The 22,353-nt window shown below is 38.9% G+C and overlaps 1 protein-coding gene across 9 annotated transcripts in view; it reads left to right on the top strand.

The window, feature by feature from the left end:
• The window catches only part of CDH18 (cadherin 18), an 896,035-nt gene that overhangs the window by 790,526 nt on the left and 83,156 nt on the right, over nucleotides 1–22,353 (top strand). For all 9 annotated transcript variants that reach the window (XM_042859886.2, XM_042859885.2, XM_065584267.1 and 6 more), the window contains one exon: nucleotides 17,395–17,582. In XM_042859886.2, the coding sequence (XP_042715820.1) occupies nucleotides 17,395–17,582 (188 nt within the window). The remainder of the gene's footprint in view (nucleotides 1–17,394; nucleotides 17,583–22,353) is intronic.

Here is a 22,353-nt window from a genome sequence, read left to right as displayed (position 1 = left end):
ATGGGTAAAGTAACCTAAACTAAACTCCATAGTCCCAGATGAGAAGAAGGTATACTCCATTTACTCTTGTTTACCTTTGACTGTACTACTGGGCTGAACTTCATGTTCCCTTATTGTTAATTTCTTTATTGACCAACACCCTGGTGAGTTTTGTGTCTACACAGTGTGTGGACTGTATACTAGAGCATGTTGTAAAGGATACCTTGATCACAGCTTTCCTGAGTTATGTTTCATTTATATGTATACTTTGTTGTTAGTATTATTTATTTAAAGTTAAGGCCAGATCTTTCAGGCCTTTCTCAGGTAAATCTCTTATTGAAGAAAATTGAGTTTTGACTAAGGATAGTAGAATTTGCCCTATACTATATAAAACATGAAACTCCAATCACAAAAAGTAAGTCACATGAGATCAACATGTCCATTTAATTCAGCTAGTGTAATGCCTCTAGGATGTAATGAACTGTGTTTGAACATTGTACTAAGCAAAAATTGTTAGAATAGCTCCCGAAAAGGAATATGATTTTCTGCACTACTACAACAGTCTAATCAGGAGAGGGGAAATATAATATACAAATTCATACATTTTCATAATGTGATTGAACCTCTTACATACAATTTTAAACATAGTAAAAACAATACCTGATATAAGAAATGTATATGAAAAATTCCGTTTGCAAAACAAAAGTATTCATCAGGTTCAGGCCTGTGAATATGACATCAACAAGAGTATGACCTGAGTGTAATGAATTCCTCTCTAGAATACACTTCCCCTACCAAGTATCCTCAATGGTACCCTGTCCTACAGTAATACATCTTTTTCATCCATGTTATTATCTTCACAACTTTTCCCTCTCATTGATTGTCTACATGCAAATGAACTACCAATATAGCACAAGATGGAAGACACCATTTCACTTGAAGGAGCTTTTGATTTTCAGCAAACTATATTTCCCAGTTCATGTTGGTCAGTCTTATCAATGACTACCTTAGTTGAGTAATGCCCCAGCTTTGGGCCCTAATTCTGACATAAAATGTTCCTTGAACTACTCTGTGGTCTTAGCAAAATGATATAGGCAATTTCATTTTCTTTTCAATTTTTATAGCCATCTTCTGTAGACTTTATCCTTAGTAATGTTCTGTGGTCTTAGCCTTAGTGCAATATGGATATCTTTTATGTATTTTGCTCTTTAGTTTGATCCTGTTTCTTGCTTCAGGATCATCAGCTCATATGGTGGTTACAACTGACACGTCTGAGTGTTTTAAGTGCTAATATTGACAAAAGGAACCAGTTAGCCTTACTACGCTATAGATTCCATAGGCCATTCTCCAGTAATCCTCTTGTATTTAGGGACTCATCCTGCAAGGAGATGAGCACCTCCTGAGAACTGCTGAGTGCCCTGATCTTCCTTTGGCCCCGCAAACAAGGGGGAGACTATTTCCTGGTCCACTGCCTCCCAAAACTTCAGCTGGCACTTCCCTTATTGGCTTGGATAAGTAACATTTTGTACAGCAGATTAAATTTTAGACCTTATATTTTGACAAATCCATTAACTTCTATAGCATAAACCAAAATGTTAAGGACAAAAAATGACTGTAATAACTTTCTTATAAATTCCAGTTATTTCAAAGGATTGCATGGAATTCTTTCATAGTCTATAATGTGTAAAATGTAGAAGGGTCCAAGTGATGTAGGAATCTGGAAAAAATGCTTTTATAGATAGCATTCAGTTTTAAGTTACACCTCTACCCCGATATAATGTGACCTGATATAACGCGGTAAAGCGGTGCTCTGGGGGGGCGGGGCTGCACACTCCGGCGTATCAAAGCAAGTTCAATATAAGGTGATTTCACCTATAATGCGGTAAGATTTTTTGGCTCCTGAGGACAGCGTTATATCGGGGTAGAGGTGTACATATATATTTTGGTCCGCATGCCTTTCTTTTGAGAGACACTGTAAGAAAGAAGTCTGATCTGTGTTTCTTGTAAGACTTGATGGAACAGGTTATTGATATTAAATAAATAAACAGGATTGAACTGGCTAGTGGCTTTCACTGTGCTTGATCCTACAAGGTGCTGATTGCCCACAACTCCCATTGACTTCTTATTGTGAACTCCATAAATGTAGCCACATCCGGATGCCGGTATTCTAACCTCAGAACAATAGTCTCTCAGTGACTAGTGTTGTTGGAGAGGCTGGCTGCTGAATTCTGAACTAACTGAAGCTTTACAGTTTCATGGTTTACCATGGTTAGGAGATGGGATGCAGTGTTCGGCCCAATCCAGTAGCAATACAAGGAGAACCTCATGGTCACAGACAGATTTATGATTGTAACTTGGTGCCCTTGTAGCCAAGATGGAGTCTACTCTACAGGCAGCTCTGGCCAAGAAAAGGCACATGCAAAAACACAGCAGGGCAAGTTACTTACACCCACAGGCACCTGTTCCAAACCACCAGAGTGAACATACACACACTGTAAGAGTACAAAGAAGATAGGAAACGGAAATATTTATAATACAATGGGGAAGTTAGGGGGTGGTAAAACAGGGTTACATTCAACACAAAGCCCCACAGGCCCAGTGGTACCACAGTCCGAAAGGGCAGTTACTGAGCAATGCACCTGCATTCACAGTTCAGGAGTCCTGGGCAAAGTTCCGGTCCAGTGGTGCATCTTGGTTGTTCCTGGTCTACGGCACCAGTAAACCTTCCCCCCAAAACTCCTCTGGTGCCTCTTCTGCCACTCTCTGCAAAGCCACACAGAGCAACAACCTCCCCACTTAGTAACAACCTTCCTCCTTATTTCCAAAGCAATGTCTCAAGCCCCAGTATTCACCCCTTCATACAGCTCTGGGCAGCAGTGATAATGGGTCCGGCTCTGGGTTGTCCTTCTCACGAGATTCCTCTATGGCAGAGTGCTCATACTGATCCTGTCCTGGGGTGTCCCTGGTCAGCCGCTCTCTCCCTCCCAGGCTTCGGGTAGGCTCTCTGCTGCTTCACTCTGTGAGGGCCTGCTTGTTGTAGACCTTCTGTCTGGAGCTCCGGACACACACAAACCCTGTTGCTCTCCCTCTCTCCAGGCTTTTCCCATCCCCAAACAGCATTTCCTCTTGGCCCATGCTCTCTAAACCCCAAAGGGGTTACATGATATATAATAAAAAGAATGAGTACTTGTGGCACCTTGGAGACTAACAAGTTTATTTGGGCATAAGCTTTTGTAGGCTAAAACCCACTTCATCGGATGTATGCAGTGGAAAATACAGTTGGAAGATATATATACACACACACAGAGAACATGAAAAAATGGGTGTTGCCATACCAACTCTAACTAGACTAATCCAATGAAGTGGGTTTTAGCCCACGAAAGCTTATGCCCAAATAAATTTATTAGTCTCTAAAGTGCCACGAGTACTCCTCATTCTTTTTGCTGATACAGACTAACACGGCTACCACTCTGAAACGTGATATATAATGCACATTTCCAGATGTTTTGAAATAATTTAATGTAGTTAAATAATACCAATTTTAAAAGTGTGATTGAAGAAACACATGTTTAGATAGAGATGATGTTCTAATAATCAGATGCCTTCTGGAGTTCCTCTGTGAACTCTTCCTAGTCAGGGAATCTAATAGCAATAATTCACTCAGGGTAAAAGTCATTGCTATGTAGATGGCCTATGAATCACTTAAGCATTACTTAAGACCTACTTAAGACTTTTAAGGGCTTAATCAGTGCATAGGGACATGTACAGACCCTGTAGTTGGTTCATTTTCATCCTAACTACAGAAAAAAGCTATCAGCTCTATGTTTATAAAGATTTTTTTCCTAAATGTCCTCTCGCTCTTCAGTTTTAAGATGACACAAGCTGTTTTTTTTTTTCATTTGTGAGTTTCATAGCTGAGTTTTTGTTCCACAATAATTATTGCTTGTCCTTGTACATAGTTTGCAACTTAACATGACAATCTTCTAGCATTTTGGTTTACATGCTGTCTCCCTGTGACCGGGTTGGGACTCACCACCCAGCGCCTCCCACTGGTTGTTCCGGGAATTAGCTCAGTCCATGGGGAGCACCCTCTGCTGGTGGTGTCCCGTCGTCATCTGTTCCTCACTGGTGTCTGGACCCATGTTGCTCCCCGCTCAGCAGCATCCTCTTTAGGCCACTGCCCTCTGGCAGTGCCCCCTAGTCCATCCTCACCCCCTTCCAGGGAGGGGAGGGTGTTCAGCAGTACTTGCATTAGCCTCAGTTGCCAATCACAACCTCCAAAGTCTAGCCCTTTGTCGCAAGGGCCGGTTGCAGTTTGTCTCAGCCACCCTACTGCATGGCCAGGTGCAGTACAAGGGGGAAGTGGGGGACCCAGGCCCGCCCACTACTCTGGGTCCCAACCCAGGAACCCTCTAGTGGCAGCGTCCCTGCCCTCCTTCTCTCCCCTTGTCCAACTGTCCCTGGGCCACTTCCCCTCTGGCCCCTCACACCCTCTAGGCCCTTTCTCTCAGGGCCCTCAGTCTGGCAGGTTTTGGGCCCGAGCCCTACTGTGATTCCCCTGAGCCTGCCCAGCACTGCTCTGTCCAAGGTGCTGGTCTCCTGCTCTGGAGACAGACCTTCCCCCATGAAGGTCTGGGATAGACTCCCTGCTCCCTTCCTGGGCAGCCTTTATATAGGGCCAAGCCGAGCCCTGATTGGCTGTCTTGAATGTTGGCTCTGATTGGCCCCCAGTAAGCCCTTTTTTCATTGACTGCTGGCCCGCGCAGCCGCTCTAGCCCCCTCTCACATTGGGGTGGGGCACTCGCCCCCGCCACACTGCCAATAAGGTTTGATTATTTAATATATTTAATAATTATCTTCATATATTCTTTCTTAGAGTCTGGGAGGAAGAACAGCTGGGATCCGTGTAGTTTAAAATTTTGCTGCCAGGATAATTTCCTTAAAGGCAATTATAAACATAAAATCAGTATTCTTCCCACACATACAGAAAAGCCTTAATTTTGTGGAAAGGAGAAGCTTGCCAGGTGAGGGGAAAATATAAGAGCCTCTATGGATTTAGATTAGCTCAGCAGCTGGTGCTACTTAAAAATTAAACTAAGTGTCTATCCTTTTCTGTTGTGAAAATTCAGCCATTATGTTGGGCCTTCGGGAGCAGAGACCAATGGGCAATTTGAGGGATCTTAGGCTACATCTACACTACACGCCACTTTTGGCAGCATGTAGAGTACATACCTGCAAGGCCCCCCTAGCATGAATATAATTAGGAGTGTTGCCGGTGAGGCATGGCTTAGGTGAGTACAGTAAAGACATTCCTGAGGGGTGTGAGTATGTATGCAAACACATATCCTATATGCTGTCTACTTACCCATGCTTCCTATCTATACTGCTATTTTTAGACATGTGGTGTCTCGCTGCCTCCCCACTGCTGGAGCCTTTCCCCACTGCAGGAAAAGACTCCCCAGTGAGGAACAATTGAGGCAGTGGGAAGACACCAGGGAAAGGCTTCGGCAGCTCCCCGCTGCTGGACCCCTACTTTGCCATAGGGCAAGATGCCAGTAGCTAAATAGCAGCAAGAAAAGGCTCTGCCAGCTCCTGGCTGTCAGAGCTGACTCCAGGAAAGGCTCCTTCAGCTTGACCTTTCCCAGCAGCCTCCTCCCTGCTAACGTCTTTTCTTGACTCAATGAAAGGCTCTGGCAACAGGGAGATGCTGGAACTTTTCCTCACTGTCTCCCCTCCGCCAGAACCTTTCACTGACACATGTAGCTACAACACTGCAGTGTGGACACAGCCTGCTTTTCCTTATGGCGTGTAGCTAGATAGACACTATCTGCTGCCAAAAGTGGTATGTAGTGTAAATGTAGCCTCAATGTGAGGAATCTCCAAAATGAGATCTTCATGGAAATTTCCTCCATGCTGGCCTGTTATACCAGCTATGCTGAAATTTGTCACCAGCCAAATCATACTGCAACAGCTGGAAATAGTTTTCTGCAAAACTTTGATTTCTCCCCCAGCCCATTGCTTTCAATCAGATATGGGTCTCAAATTTAATCCAGACTACCTCAATAGATTATTAAGTGGCCTCAAAGTAAAGATTCATTTTGATAACACAAAGAGGTGGACTTTATTAAGCAATAAATCCTAGTTGTTGCTGATAAACATATGTAGATTATATTTCAATGCCTGTATCTTTATTATCCAAACAATGTGGTTTTTTTCAAATTTAGTACACAAACTTGTGTGCCAAGTTAGAGTCAAAGTTCACCCATTTTTTAGTTGGCTGAATGGTCAGAATTATTTTTAACAGCACTCAGAAAGAGTCAATGATATTGTGTTTAAGATTTATGGAAAAACTGACAGTCCAGCTAAGATGAAGCATGAAAAATGTTACCCCCACCCCGCAAAGTGAATATTTTGCAGATCTGAATGCAAGGACGTAGGGTGCTAATGAAAACTATTTTGCGACCTTAACTGTAGAAGGCATTAAGACTGATATAAGAGTGCCATTTTAGGAATTATCTTAACTATTGAGCAGAACTTTACTGCCATGAAACATTAATTAAGTCAACTGATATTTTCTTCCTCTCTGGTTCTTAAAGTTGTCAATTATACAATTATTTCAACTAGTAATATGTATGAAGTCTCTACTCTGGTCCCAAAAGAGAATGGCCAGTGACTGACACATCCTTTGTTTAAATGGTTTAATGTATTGATTATTCTCCTTATTTTACAACATAACATCATATGAAGTAAATCCCCAAACTATTTGACTTTGATTGTTCTACATTTAAAAATTGCAAATGTTTCTCACCTTTTATTAAAGGTAAGCCTGGTAAGAGTTGAACTATCCAGGCTCAATTTCTTTAAATTTTCAGAGCATGTGGCTTCTCTCTAATTCTCTCAGCAGGAGATATGACAGGAGAAAAGAATAAATAGGCATGTGTTTGTCTTTCATTATCTGATACTGGTATGAGAGTCAAATCTCTCAAGCCAAAGAGCAACCTACTGCTCCAAACATAAGAGACATGGGGGGGGCAGTGGTTAATCCCCCATAAGAATTGTTTAGAATCACCTGCCTAGCAAGGTTGCTGAACCAAAGACATTAAGTCATTTTAAAAGCAGCTCATATCAATACCGTCCCAAGAAAATATTGTATAAAAAGACACAACCCTCGATAATCTGAATGGCGTTTTACCTTTTTCCACTATGTTTTACATTCTTAATATGCTAGACCAATTGTTAACATATGATGTGCCCTGAAAGCTGGAAAGGAATACATAACATAATAATGAAGAACATAAAGTGTATCCAAGAGTTAAGAGCTAAGAGTTTTCTGTTTGTTTGAGACAGCTAAGAATTTTCTCTCTGTGGAGCTGAGCAAATAATGTGCAAGAAATATTTTTTGATGAATTTGCCTTCTTTTTCTGTTCACAGAATGCCTGTGAGCAAATGTAATTTTATTGTAAGTATACATTATTTGAACATAGTCAACTAAATAGGTTTTGAATATCATTTACAGCATTGTTTGCTAATGAATATTTGAAATCTGAGATTTGTTACTTAACTATATTTGGTCACATAAGGTTAATGGTATTGTCTCTGTTCCCTGGTTAGATAAGCATAATTCTTATAATCAGGTTTTTATTGTAAATACTCCTGGAAGGTAAATTTAATACTCAGTTTCCAAGAGTATTTTAAGTATGTGATCTTAAAAATTGAACACGCAAAAGTTCTTTGAAATCAAACACAAAAGGGTAGCTAACATGGCCAAAGAAATTTGTATTTACATTCAAATAAATTCTTGTGAAAAAATATTTCCTTTATTCACCCCACTCAGGAGGTTGGACGGTGGGGAGGGTGGGTATTCCCACATCCATGACAATCGCCAGATGTTTTTAGGTATTTTATTTTTTTATTGTTCCACTTGACACAGTCATCCTTTTCTACATACAACAAAGTATTCACATATATTCCTCACATGTCCAAGGTAGACGAGAACATTTCCCAGGATCTGCGTTGAAATAAATGAACTTGTTTCAGCAAATACCAAACATTCATGACTGACAAATAGGGATAAAGATTCTAGCTAGAGCAGAAAATTAATGTTTCCTCTAAACAGCTCAATGTCATAAATGTACTTTGTTACCCAGCAGCACAGTTACAAACATGGGGGGCTGCCCCTGCAAAGGAGACTATGCAGGTCTAACCCTGTACACTCACAGGACCGCCATTTAATCATTGGGACTCCATGTGGGTGCAGGTTTCTGCCCTGATGCAACAAGTTACAGAATCCAGTCCCCAGATCTCTATGATGTGGATTTTCTATGGAATTTGGAACAAGTCTTTGTTACATTACATGAAAACTTCAGAACTTAATTTTATGTAATTCCTCTAGCAATCTGGGTAACACAGGGAATATAAAATCAATATTACTTTGTTCTAATTTCCTTACTGGTGAAATCAATGCTGGGTTTTAATTAGATAAACTTTTTTTTTTTTTAAACTTCCTAGTTTCGTTTTGGGGATGACAGCAAAGAGCTGAAACAGTCTCGCATTTAAAAAAAAAAACACTGTATATTTGTTAGCAGTAGACTGAAAAAAAAAACTTGTTTATCAAGTAAAAATAGAATGCAAGGCCAAAGGTGAGAAACAAATTCATACTTTACAACAGCATCAAAGTCTGAGATATTATCAGGTAATATAATCTAGGTGTTCTTAAAGTTCATCACAGGCTTAAAACTTCCTTTTCAAAACTACAAGTTACAATTCAGCAATGCATTTAAGCTTATATTTAGTTTTTAAATGTATCTTTAAGTAGATACAGTGCAGTGCATAGTTTTGAAAAGACTTTTATTTTAGGATTAATGCTATTTTTTCTGTTATTCTTCATGACTGAAAGCGTCTCTTAAAGCAGAAGCTGAAAAAAAAGTGTCCTTCTGAGAAACTCATGAAGAGTTGTCTTGATTCAAAATGACAGCACCATCTGTTGTTCTCAATAAGACTGAGGCCACAGGCTGTCCCCAATTAAGACAGTGGCAATTTTGGCCCAATCTTCTTTTGTTCTCAAAGGTCTGAAGCCACAGGCTGCCATTAGCAAAGGTTGGCAGTCTGTAGCCTCAGTAGCTGCGCTGTAGTGACACCATGCGGAAAAAAAGTACGAAATAATGTTTTTACAAATCAGTTTAATATGTCTTCATTCAAAATGACAGCACCTTTTGTAGTTCTCAATCAGACTGAGGCACAGATTGCCCCCAATTAAGATGGGTCTTCTCAAAATGGTCACTGTCTCTATTTGTTCTTAATGCGACTGAAGTCACATGCTGACCTTAGCAAAGATTGGCAGCCTGTGGCCACAGTAGCTACCCTGTAGTGACACCATGAGGAAAAAAGTATGAAATAATATAATGTTTTTACAAGCCAATTTAATATATCCTAGGATCCCAAATACTACATATGTTTTGCATAGCATCTCTACAGGACAGAGTTAAGGTTGGTTGGGTGATTTCACTATGAATTTCTATGACTTAGCATGTCTTAATTTCTTTTAAGGTTAGCTTTCAGTTCATAATTCTTGGTTTAGGCATATTTTTAACACTGCTGTATTTTTTTTACCCCCGAAATAATATATTCTCTTAACTTAAACTCCATCTTAATGTTGGTTCTGACTGGGAATATTAAGTACTATTTAATGAATTTTAGCTGTTTTTCATGTGCTTTAGCAGCTGTGAATAAGGCAGAGAACCACTGCTATCTAACTATCTACAACATGCTTCCCAAACCACCATAGGTCTATGGATCACAAGATGGGAACTTCTGATGTAGGCAGCTGGATAATTACCTTGTGCAAGAAAGTTAATCCTATAAAGAATACTTATTAAGGATTCATTCACACTGGTATCAATTAAACCTCATGCTACCTACCACTGAATGGTAAAATTACAACATATTGTAAAGAGATAAAAACTCATGAGTAGGGAGAACAAGTTAAGTGATTCAAGGTACATTGTAGCATAATTAGGAGTAATGATACGCAATTGAGCATAGGAAAAAAATAAACGTAAGGACTATTTATTTGAACAGTATTCTCCTGAAGGAAGAAGAGGAAGCCCCATACCAAACGTAATTTAAATGTAGATGGACAAAACACTCCTACATACAACATAGGGAATAATCCTACACTGGCTGGGATATGGGCAAGATCCATCTATCTGATCTCTGCAACACACCTAATAGTTCTCTTCCATCTCTTATTTTTTGATAATGCAATACCAATGTGATAGTTTTGAAATACTTATTAGGCCTTCACCTGTAACAAGGCTTACAAAAACAGGAATGGGAGAGGAAAGTAATACTAATTTGCTGTCTGAATGTGGAATCCCCAGATAATCATCTAATGCTTTTGTATTACAAGTGAAAAAATGAAAAAAGCAGCATGTAATCCAGTTGAATTCCAAAAAATATTCCAGAAAGTTTGTCATGTGGTCTTGGTTGCTCTTTGTTGTGGGCAGGATTTTAAGGAGCAGCCTGGCAGTAATGATTTGAATAAAGAAAATAGTCGTTTTTTCAAAAATCTTGATTATCTTCACCTTACTATAGTACAACATAAAATGTGTTTAATAGTCACATGTCCTGTCTCTTGCACTATGGAAAAAAAATGTTTCTAAAAATGACCCAAGACGTTTGTGCTCTGCAGAGTTTCCATGTCAGCAGAAAAATGCTTGAGTCTTGGACATGATGTTGTTATCTATTATATTATAGCTAGCATTTTCAAACATCCAAACACTTCACTTTCAGGTGACCAAAGCTTCAGCTATTCTTTAGAAGATATGGAAGATGTTTGTTGCCAGTGCAGAAGGTTAAGCCAAACATATACACGTTCTCTAAAATGATATGTTTCTCTCTCCTAGCTTAAAGCCGCAAGAATTAGGTGTTGGCAACAACAACAAGAAAAAAACATATCAAGAATAAAGGGAGTGGATTTTAAATTCCTGTGGTGAGCTGTAGGAGAAACAAGTATTGACTAGATTCACAAAAATCACAGATTTAGTGTGGATTTATTATATTGAGAGAAGTCCCACTTGAAGTAAGATGAACACATATATATCAGCTGTCCAAGAAAGAGTGCTAAGAAGCTAAAATTTAGAAAGCTGCAGTATTGAGGTCTTTAAACCATGATTTGAGGACTTCAGTAACTCAGACATAGGTTAGGGGTTTGTTACAAGAGTGGGTGGGTGAGATTCTGTGGCCTGCGTTGTGCAGGAGGTCAGACTAGATGATCGTAATGGTCCCTTCTGACCTTAAAGTCTATGAGTCTATTATGGGAAAGTCTCATAAAACTGATGCCTGTTTTTTTTAATGTACCACACTTGTGGGTTGGTGTTGGTGGTCACTTGTTCTTTTGATCATGCGTAACTGTGTTGTAGAAGATGCCAGGGTGAAAGCTGGAGAGTTTGGCATTTGGAGAATTACAACTATTGTTTCCTTTTGTCAGAGATTCAGGAAGGCAACCAACATCAATTTGCAATTGAGCTCAGTGGAGTTAACAGGGATAAGTTGCCTAAGTGTATCAACATGCCATTAGATAGCAAAAGGATTCTGTGGGAAGTATGCTGTTAGAGTCACAGTGAAAGGGATATTTCACACATTAGTTAGGAGGCTAAGTACCAAATACATTTGTCACCCATTACTAAAATTAGAGTTTACAGAAACAAATATTAGGTAGGTTGACAAAAATGTTTTTGTTATTTTTTGCTTTTCAATACAAATATCACAATACAAAAAGATAAATAAAAACACTATAAACTTATAATTACCATCAGTAGCATGCAACATAGTATTAATTTATATATGCAAAAAACATTTTAACTTCCTTAATATTAAACTATATAATTTAATAAATCAATACTTGACAACTAAATGGGGAGGTTGGGGGGGGGGTGGAGGGGAGGAACAAGACTAACAAGATAGCCTGGGAAAATATGCAAGTAAAGGAAAAAGAAGAGGGAGGGAAGAACCCAGAGGGGGGATGGATGGGAAGGAGGCCAAAATTATTAACAGTTGTTTTTCATGACATCAATTCAGTATAGTGACCCCATTATTTGTCACCTAAAAGTGCTTAACATGCCTTAATGGATGTCATAATCTTGGCAAGCAAGAGAACTCATAATTATTAATAACTAATAACTTATTTGACAAAGATGATAGCACATGAAAATAAGTAATAAAAACATGCTATTTCAGTTACAGTGTCTTCTGTTGTGTTTCTCTTGTGGGGAACTTCCAACAGAGATGACTTTTCTGTAAGAGTGAGACCCTGCCTTATAGGGCATACTTTTCTCTAGGCAAACAAGAACAGAAGTTTATTATTCCCCGAATCAATAGGTAGATCCCGTCTAGATAGATAATCCAGACATCTTATTCATAGCTAAATGAATTTTGTTTAAAGGTAGTTGAATTCAAATTGGTTTACTATAGATTAACAAAAGCATTTACAACAGTAAGTGATTTTACTAGTACTATTTAAATTCAGTCACTTAACTGAGTGAGTGAATGCATATTCAGTGAGAAGTTAAAATCTCAGGGCCAGATCAACCTTTGTGCACCCCTAGTCATCATGCCACTGGTTTGATCCTTCACAGCAGCTTCAAGCAGCCTCAAGACTGCTCTAAAAGTTGCACCAGCTGCAACAGCTCTCAAAGGGCCACCTGCAGCTGAAGTGTAGTATCACTTAATTCAGCACAATGCATATGGCTAACCAGTAAATGAGCCTTAGCAGAGGCTAGTGTCTGGCCCTCAGCATTTTTTTAACTCAACTACTTATTTAAGGAATGGTTTGAGACAGGCAGATTAATGAAAAATAAGACTCTTACATTCATATTATATCCCATTCTTTTACTGTAGGCCCTAATCTCTAACCCACTGAAATAAATGGGAATCTTTCCATTGACTTCAGTGGGTTTGGGATTGAGCCCTTAGTCAGCATGTCTGCTTCCCAGGAATAAACTATATAGTATTTAACAGGAACAGCTGTCAATAAACCTTAATCTATAATTTCAATATCTAATTAAATAAATGTCTGTTCTCTCCTATTAGAGGTTGGGTTGGATGTGAATATCTGTGCTTAGCACTTTTCCATTGGCTCATAACTTTATGGGCAGGTATCAGTCAGATCTTCAGGTCCAGCATATGCAGAGTAGTAAAATTCTTGAAAGGCACGTCTCACCTGGTGTTCAGGCAGAGATGGCCCTTACAATCTCTTTGAAGTTTACTTTTAACACTTTTTCTTTTATTCAGTCCATTTTCCGAATATCTCTTCAGTTCCACAAATACTGAATCATACTTAGAGAGCTCTTTCAAGTGTTTTGACTTTTTAAATATAGCACTTTTATATTATTGCAATAATTTTCTGAAATGTATAGCTAAAACTCTGTGACCAGTGTCTATTCTTTTTATCAGGGTGTATTAGCAAGGGCACAAGTGTCAAGATTGTGGTCCACGTATATTTTAACAATAAGCAAATTTCAAAACAATCCTCATCCTGACTTTATCATTTTTATTTTTGAGATAAAACAAGATAAGTTAATGTGAGTTAACATAACCCATAAGCATAACATATAAGAATGCATGGCAGTGTTTCTCTTTTGAAACTCGTAAAGGTGAGGTTCTATGTGGATATCATAGTAACACCCTAAATAATATGCATTGCAACTGAATCACTACTTTATGGTTAAGTATTAATTTTACCACAGTGTTGATTGTTTCACTTTATTCCATTTATATTGTTTTATCCTGCTACATAGCTTGTGTTTCCCTTGAGAACCTCCTGATTCATGGTCATTTATTTTCTGTTATCCCCAATGATCCATTTTTTAAGTGTTCACAGAGTTCATCACACTCATCCATCCTTATCACATTACTATCTGTGTATTATTATTATTTGCTTGTTCTACACTAGTACCTAGAAACGATAATTGGGATTAGTCCCCTTGGTGCTATCCGCTCTACAAACACATAGTAAAATCTTCTGTTTCACATCAAGTCCATTTATTTATTTATATGCTGTATTAATTTTACTGTGCATTTCCTCTGCAGCTTCAACTTTTGTAGTATCATCATTTTATGTCTTCATTGAAGGAGTCCTTTCTGCCAGAAGTGTGGGTCTAATCTAAATTCAGATTAAATTCTCCTTTTCCCTGAAATAGTCTTTTTTAATAAAGTCCTTTCTTTACTTTTTGGTGGTACTATCTACATCTTTTAACAACCTCAGGTTACTCTGGTGCTGCTATAATGTTTTCAGTGTGACATATAAGGTCATATGGAGACAATCTCATTCTTTATTTTGAGACTCCATTTTCTTTTTCTTTTTTTGTATTTCTCTTTCTTCATGTAAAATAATTTGCATAATCCTTAAACTCTGTTGTAAATTCTACCAGCTCATCACACTCTTCCCTTGTAGTGACTATTTCAAGGTGACCGAGCTCCCTCTCTCTTCTTCTTTATTTAAATCTTTTCTTAGAATTCATGTATCCAACATCATTAAAATGGAATCTTTAGCTTTGCAGATTAGTCATAATGGATATCCTCTACTTCCTTTACTGGAGAGCCCTCTTTTGGTTCACAAAAATGAATGATCCTTCGTCATTGCCTTTTTTTATGATTATCCTCTAGAGATTTATAACATACATATTTCCTAATATTTGTTAACAGAGAAATCAACTTCTGTTTCTGTGTGTATACATCTGAACATATTTATACATAATTTACATATACACATATATATATATATTCACATAAAAAGCTTTGTTTTGTGAGTCTATGACCCTGGCATTAAGCAGTGTAAACTTCCTCACACTTCCTTTTTTCACTTGCCCACAAACCTGATTTTGAATAGATAAGAGGATAGTGCACTCGCCCTTGTTACTCAGCCCTTCTGCTCAGAAATTGTGATTTTGTGTGTGAGAGAGTGTGTGTGTGTGTGAGTGAGGTAGACATTTTTCTTCTGGGAATTTGGCAAAGACCACAAAATCATTTCACATACCACCCATCTGGTGTCAGCTGGTAATGACTGCCACTGTCATCCCCAGAAAGGTTAGAACTGGTGCCCTAGAAATGAACGCCCCCCCCCATTCTATTGCCAATCACCTCTTCAAAGATATTTTTTAAAATACTTGGTGAAATAACTCACAGTCAAGGGGAGTGGGGAGAAGATGCTTTAAGCCATCCTTGTGCACTCCTTACACTGGGATGCTTTGAGGGATGGACTGGGCAAAATGTAGGACATGTCTATGTGACACAGCAATGCACCTTAGAGGTGTGGAAATTCTAAAGCTCACCAATGAGTTGTGCACTTGTTGCCTGGTGTGGACCCTGCTGGTGCAAACTTAAAGTCCCGTAGTGCATGTTAATGAGCACTATGTTAACACATGCTAGGGAGCTTTTTGTTCACAGAGCAGGATCTACATGTGCCAGTTAATGCGCAATGTGTCACACCCTCTAGTGTGCATTGCCATGCTTTGTAGCCAAGACCTTAGGCAGCCCCAAGAGTTCTGTCTACAGGTTGCAGCACTGTCCTGAATCTCCGTAGCACTGTGGGCTGCAGCCTTGCCTCCAACTTGCCTCTCCCCCAACATAGCCCTGCCCCCTCAGCCCTATCCTCTGCATACCCCCTATGACAGGGATTAGGAGAGGGTCCTCTGAAATAGCCTTATGGATGTCTTCCGCAGTATCTATGCTGAAGGAATCCTCCCCTGGGTGGGACTGGGGCTCTTAAGGCCACTTTACACTGTTCAACAGAAACTCAATGGTTTCTTGTTTTATTGTCGCTCAGTGATGACTAATATAGGTAGGTTTGGAAGGATAGTATTTTTATTGGTAAATGTCAATGAACATTCTCTCTCACACACACACACCCTGATGAAAGAATATTTCCAACAATGTTAATTGAAATTTACAGATGGGTAAAGTAAGAAAAATGCTGTTTGATAACTTATTAGAGTTTGATTTAAGCATATTTACTCTGCATATTGTGACATGCGATGTTAACAGTTTGTGGTTTAACTTATATAGAACTTTAACTGTTTAAATCTCAACAGTTACTGTCACTAAATAATTATTGTCTAACTCTCTCCATTGTTTGATCCCACCATATTTTCCTGCAACTGTGAAAGTTTAAATAGACAAAAATCAAAAACAATGCTTCAAACCCATAATTATGTGCTACTGTGAAAATTAAAATTGATAAAAATCAAATATTCAAAATTATAAGAAAATCAAATAAAGTAAATTGAATTCTGCCAAGCCTAAATATACGTCTGCTAGTATAACAGTACTGGATGTATTTCTCAATGCATCCATGAACTCAGTAATAATTTAAAACTCCCAGCTCCATATCAACAGGCATTGGTATAGAATATCAGGGTTGGAAGGGACCTCAGGAGGTCATCTAGTCCAACACCCTGCTCAAAGCAAGACCAATCCCCAGACAGATTTTTGCCCCAAATCCCTAAATGGCCCCTAAAGAATTGAACTCACAACCCTGGGTTTAGCAAGCCAATGCGCAAGCCACTGAGCTATCTCTCCCGTCATAATTGTAGCTTCTCTGGTCTCATTCTTTTCGATGGGCATTTATTTCTTTTTACATTATGTCTAGACAATGGGGTACATGAATACTCACTTCAGATATAAACAGATTTTTTTTCAGTGCCATAAAGTTTTGAGTGGTAAACATTCTTGCAACTGCAAGAGTTGGGAAGGAAGAGAACAACTCCAGGCTTTTTACATTGTTCTCCTTTTACCCTGGAGTAGTTACATTTGTTTCCTTCACCAGATTAGGTGGAAATGAACCTAGAGAGTTATACATTTACTAAGGTTGCAAAATACACATGCTACACTGGCTGTGGCCTATAAACCTTATATTGAAAGACATGTTTCAAAGTATAAGAACTGGGACTTTTCTGTTAACATAGATTTTTACCCCACTGTAAGGAGACTGTTCTGTCATTCTTGCCTACGAAACAGTGATCTGTTCTTTGAAGAACTCATGTTCCATAGTCAAGGTATGTGCAGTGTGTTGATAAGTTGATATTTTTGTGTGGATAATATAAACCAGTGATTCACACCACAGTGTATTTTTCCAAATGTTTGCTAACAAGAGGTATTGTGCTCCAATTACTTAATTATCTCTTGAACAGGTATTTTATATTTTAATGACCATCAGAATCTGCTTGTACAAATACTAAATGTCACTTAGAATTCTGACTGGTGCTCTTTATGGTCAGAAATGTATATGGTTTGCAGTTTAGCATGGTCAGTATTCTGAGGTAATTGTGTTCTCTGATTAGCAGTTACGATGGGTGTTGAGTATTCTGAAAATCTGTTTTTAGCTTGATTAGAAATATTTTCCTAATATTTTTTTCCCAGAACATTATCAGCTGTATGTTCCTGAATCAGCCCAAGTTGGATCAGCAGTAGGCAAAATCAAGGCAAATGATGCAGATGCTGGCTCTAATGCAGACATGAAATACACGATTATAAATGGTGATGGCTCTGGAGTGTTTTCCATATCCACTGACAAAGAGACACGGGAAGGAATTATTTCCCTGAAGAAGGTAAGCAATTGGCTTTGAAAGTGCTTCTGTGAATATAATTAAAATGTTAGTGAAGTCTGCACAAGACAAGCAGAGGTCAATATGGAAATGTTTGTTTTAATTTGTAAACTTAATAGAGCACATATTGAACCAATGCTAATATAATGTCTCCATCAAAAACTTTAATTTGGTGTGGAAAGTGCAGAAAGAGAAGGAGATGGGAAGCAATCTGAAGGTAACAATTAATTAACTTTTCTGTGCTTCTAGAATCACCAGAATTCAATATTCAGTAATATCCAAATAGACTGAATTAGATTAAACCATGTAGGATTTTTTTAAAGGTCCCTCCCCCTGTGAGTGGCTGTTCCTTTTATATTGTTCATGACACATTTTAGATTAAACAAACTAAGCACAGACAGCCAGCAACAGTATAGTTGTCCCCAAATAGCTTGAATCCTGACCTAGAAGGTTCATCTATGGCATTGAGAAATTCAGTTTAGTTTTCATGCCCTTTCAGTCCTTGACCTCTCTGCTGAGACTACCAGAAAGGTGCCAATTATTGAGGTGGTTTGTATAACATACACACCTACACCTTTGCAAATAGGCTAAAATCACTAAATAGTTATCAGGTGGTTATAACTTATATGAATTATCTATGTTATCCAGGTTCTAGCCAAACTGCTGGCCCTTAGACAAAAGGCTTTGTGCCATATATGGTGATGTTTAACTGAATTCTACACAAAAGGGTTTATGCCACCGAGTTCGTCTCATATCTGTATTAAGTAGGTCCCCTGAACTGAGTTCCTAGTGAATTCCCCACAAAATACTTAGAACCCCTATAGGATGTGACTGGATTTTTGTTTAGTTTTACATGAAGAAAATGGGAATTAACTATAAGCTGTTATAATTAATTAATTAATTTTCAAAACATTGCCTATGGTAGGAAATCATTTTTAGATTAAAGTCTCTGTTTGGATTAACAGGCAATTCGTTTTTTCTGATGTGGAGCTGTTGTTTACCTGTGTAGGCATGGATTATACTACACAAACAAACAATGGAAGACTGCACTAAAATTCATATTTTACTAATATATTTGCTCACTTTCAATGAAGGCAGGAGGAATGAAAAACGATCTCTGGAAAATATGAAGAAGGGGAGATGTTGGGAGGGAAGCTCCAGATGTGAAATCAAACAAAACTTTTTGAAAGAAAATATACTCCCCCCAATCTCTCTTTTCACATTTATTGAAATATAACCAAACCCCCAAAATTAGAGTCAAAGTCAGAACAAATTGCAGATTTAAAAACAAAAACAACAACAACAACAAAAACGCCCCACCCCGGACTTTTTGTCCTTAAAACTAGAAGATCAATCCAGTATTATAGGGCCTCATCTCACCCTCCATTTCCCACCAAGCTCAGATGTTTTTATTCACATTGCCACTGACTGAATAACCGCACAAATAGTGTGAACAAGTGTTTCAGGTTTGTCATTCTGTGCCTGCCCCAGACAGCTGAACAGTGGCTCTGCAGAGGTAGTATAAAACCATTGTATGAACTACAACCAGAGTTTTGGAGAAAATACGCAGCAAATGTCTGTCTTTTACTTATTGGAACAGATGCTGAGTCCTCTGGTGTCTGAAAAAGATCCAAAAGTCAATTGTCCATAAGTCTGGCCATGCAACAATGGAACTCTCAGTTTTGAAGCCAGAAAATCCCAAATGCAGATGTGAAGGGAACAGAATAATAAAAACTGCTCCACTATCTCCTCAGACCCAGAGCAGGCTTCCTGAGGTTCGCCTTCATCTGCTATGTGCTTCCCTCATAGGTTACTTCTAACATGTAATTTACTACGAAATACCTGCCACTGTATGTCCCTGTACTTGACGGGAACTCTGTTATTTTGAAGGTTCTATAATGACCTTACTGAGGCAATCTTCTGGGCAATTCAATACTGCTAAATGGCATTCTGAGAAATATTTCATAAGTACACTCTGGTTTAGAATGCTGTTTCCTGAATTTGCCAATGGGAAATACATTTTAAAGTAAGTACGTTAGAGGGAGGCTGCTTGACTGTTCTAGGGAAAAAAATACCCTTTATAGGGACTGAATCCCCTTTTCCCCACCAGTTACTCCTTTTCGTCCTCTGTGACATATCCAGTAATATTGGGAAATGACTGACCATTCCATACCCTCAGCCATGCAAAGCCTATGAAAATTAAAAATAAAAAGAATACCATCAAGAAAGCTTCAGGACATACCAACCCAAACCTCATTCTTTAACTGGCAGGTAGACTATGCTTCTCTCCATTAGGTTACATTATTGCTCCAGAGCATCTGAAAAAATGACCCCGTTTTCCAGGGGCAGGATACCCATATGCTACATAAATGCAAAGGAGTAATAGGAATGTTTATAGTTAATATCATCCTTTCTGCCAACATCAGCGTCCATCTCTTCCACTGGAGAGATCACCTTAACCTGGCACCTCATTACCTTAACCTGCTTCTCCCTGTTCTACTCAGCAACTGAATCACTGCCAAAGATAAGTCCCTAAATATCTGTAACTCTGGGAGGGCTCATCACAATTTGCGACTTCTCCGAAAGAGCAAAAGCATACCACAAAATCCCCACCCAGAAAAACTCTTCTTCATGTTAATTTCTGCTCTGGCTGCAGCTGAATAATTATGTAAAGTGAAAAAAAAGAAAAAGTCCCCATCTTCTGTACTGCCAACCAGCACTGTGACATCATTCACGTGGATGAACATTTTCATTGACAGAATGAAATTCCTCTCGCTCTTAATCCATGAATTTATGCCCTGAAATCCCATTACCATACACTGCCCACAGTAAAGTGTCCAAAGAAAAATAATACAAAAGTGGACTCAAGGGACAACTTTGTCTTACCTCAAAATATAGCCTCTCCCTTCCACCCTTTTACTAAAGGGATGCATAATACATGAACTGCAGCCAGTTAATAAACAGTAAGGGAATACCACTATGAGACCAGACCAACCATATATAACGCAAATTCATTCTTGTAAAAAGTTTTGGTCCGATCCAAAGACAAAACATAACTCTCCCATTTCCCCCATCACCCAATTTTAAATAGTTCCTGCAAACTACACAAACTGTCTGCCACCATGTGACCTTGAACTGCATTAGAATGAGTGGGATACAATTATTTCCCTGCTTTCTTCTCCAATCTTTTGGCTAGAATGGAAGCCAAAATTTCATAATCTGTTTTCAAAATGGTAATAGGTCTCCAATTCCTGATATCTTCCCAATCCTATTTTTGAAAAAAAGAGGCCTTCATAAAAGGAAGGTCCAATGTACATGTATTCAAGGTGTCACTGAAAGCACTGCAGGGGGGGGATTCATAAACCTTTGATAAAATTCCACTGTGTAATAGTCCACCCTCAGAAAAGTTCCTTTCTTAAGTGACAAGACAGCTACATGAAGTTTTATTTCCTCTGTTGGCCTCACAAGTGAGTCCTGTTCCTGAACTGCCAATGTTGGAAAACCTGCAATACTATCTAAAAACTGCTGCTGCTGAAAAGGAGGAATGGTTTGTCCCTTAAAAACGAAACAAACAAACAAAAACAACGAGGAGTCCTTGTGGCACCTTAGAGACCAACAAATTTATTTGGGCATAAGTTTTTGTGGGCAAAAACCCACTTCATCGGATGCTTGGAGTGGAAAATACAGTAGCAGGTATATATACTCAGTAAATGAAGAGATGGGAGTTGCCTTACTAAGTGGGGGGTCAGTGCTAATGAGACAGTTCAATTAAAGTGGAAATGGGCTATTCTCAACAGTAGAATAACAAGGGAGGAAAAATCACTTTTGTAGTGGTAATGAGGGTGGCCCATTTCAAACAGTTGACAAGAAGGTGTGAGTAACAATAGGGGGAAATTAGTTTTTGTAATGACCCATCCACTCCCAGTCTTTATTCAGGCCTAATTTGATGGTTTCCAGTTTGCAAATTATTCCAGTTCTGCAGTTTCTCATTGGAGTCTGTTTTTGAAGTTTTTGTTGTTGAAGAATTGCCACTTTTAAGTCTGTTATTGAGTGACCATGGAGGTTGAAGTGTTCTCCTACTGGTTTTTGAATGTTATAATTCCAGATGTCAGATTCGTGTCCATTTATTCTTTTGCATAGAGACTTTCCGGTTTGGCCAATGTACATGGAAGAGGGGCAATGCTGGAATATCATGGTATATATAATATTGGTAGATGTGCAGGTGAACGAACCCCTGATGGTGCGGCTGATGCGGTTAGGTCCTATGATGGTGTTCCATGAATAGATATGCGGACAGAGTTGGCACTGGGATTTGTTGCAGGGTTTGGTTCCTGGGTTAGTGTTTTATAACAGTGCCCCACTTTCTCCATTCGCCCCCTTCCTCCGTTGCAGGGGATTGGACTAGACGACCTCCTGAGGTCCTTTCCAACCCTGATATTCTATGATTCTATGATACTGGTACTCGTGATCGCTGTCTACTTGACCACCTAATCACTGTTACTAATTAGTCTGATTTACCCATCTCTCTCACACACTTTCCTTTAGCCACTTTTTCCTTGTTGGCTGGTTTATTATTCTCAACTATTCTGAGTCCCCAGATATTGATCCCAACTGACAGTTCTTTCTGAAGTTGCTCAAGCCCAGTAACACCTGGATCCCTTTCCCCTAATGAATGCATTTATAACACACCCACAGGATCATCTGTCTGCTCTCCCTCATCCAGAACAGTGCCTAATACAGACCGTATTATAATGCTGCCTGTTGGATCTGTGAA

Source organism: Chrysemys picta, chromosome 2, assembly GCF_011386835.1.
Source record: "Chrysemys picta bellii isolate R12L10 chromosome 2, ASM1138683v2, whole genome shotgun sequence".
Taxonomy (NCBI): Eukaryota; Metazoa; Chordata; order Testudines; family Emydidae; genus Chrysemys; species Chrysemys picta.
The sequence above is the reverse complement of the archived record's forward strand: the minus strand, read 5'-3'. Positions and strand labels throughout refer to the sequence as shown.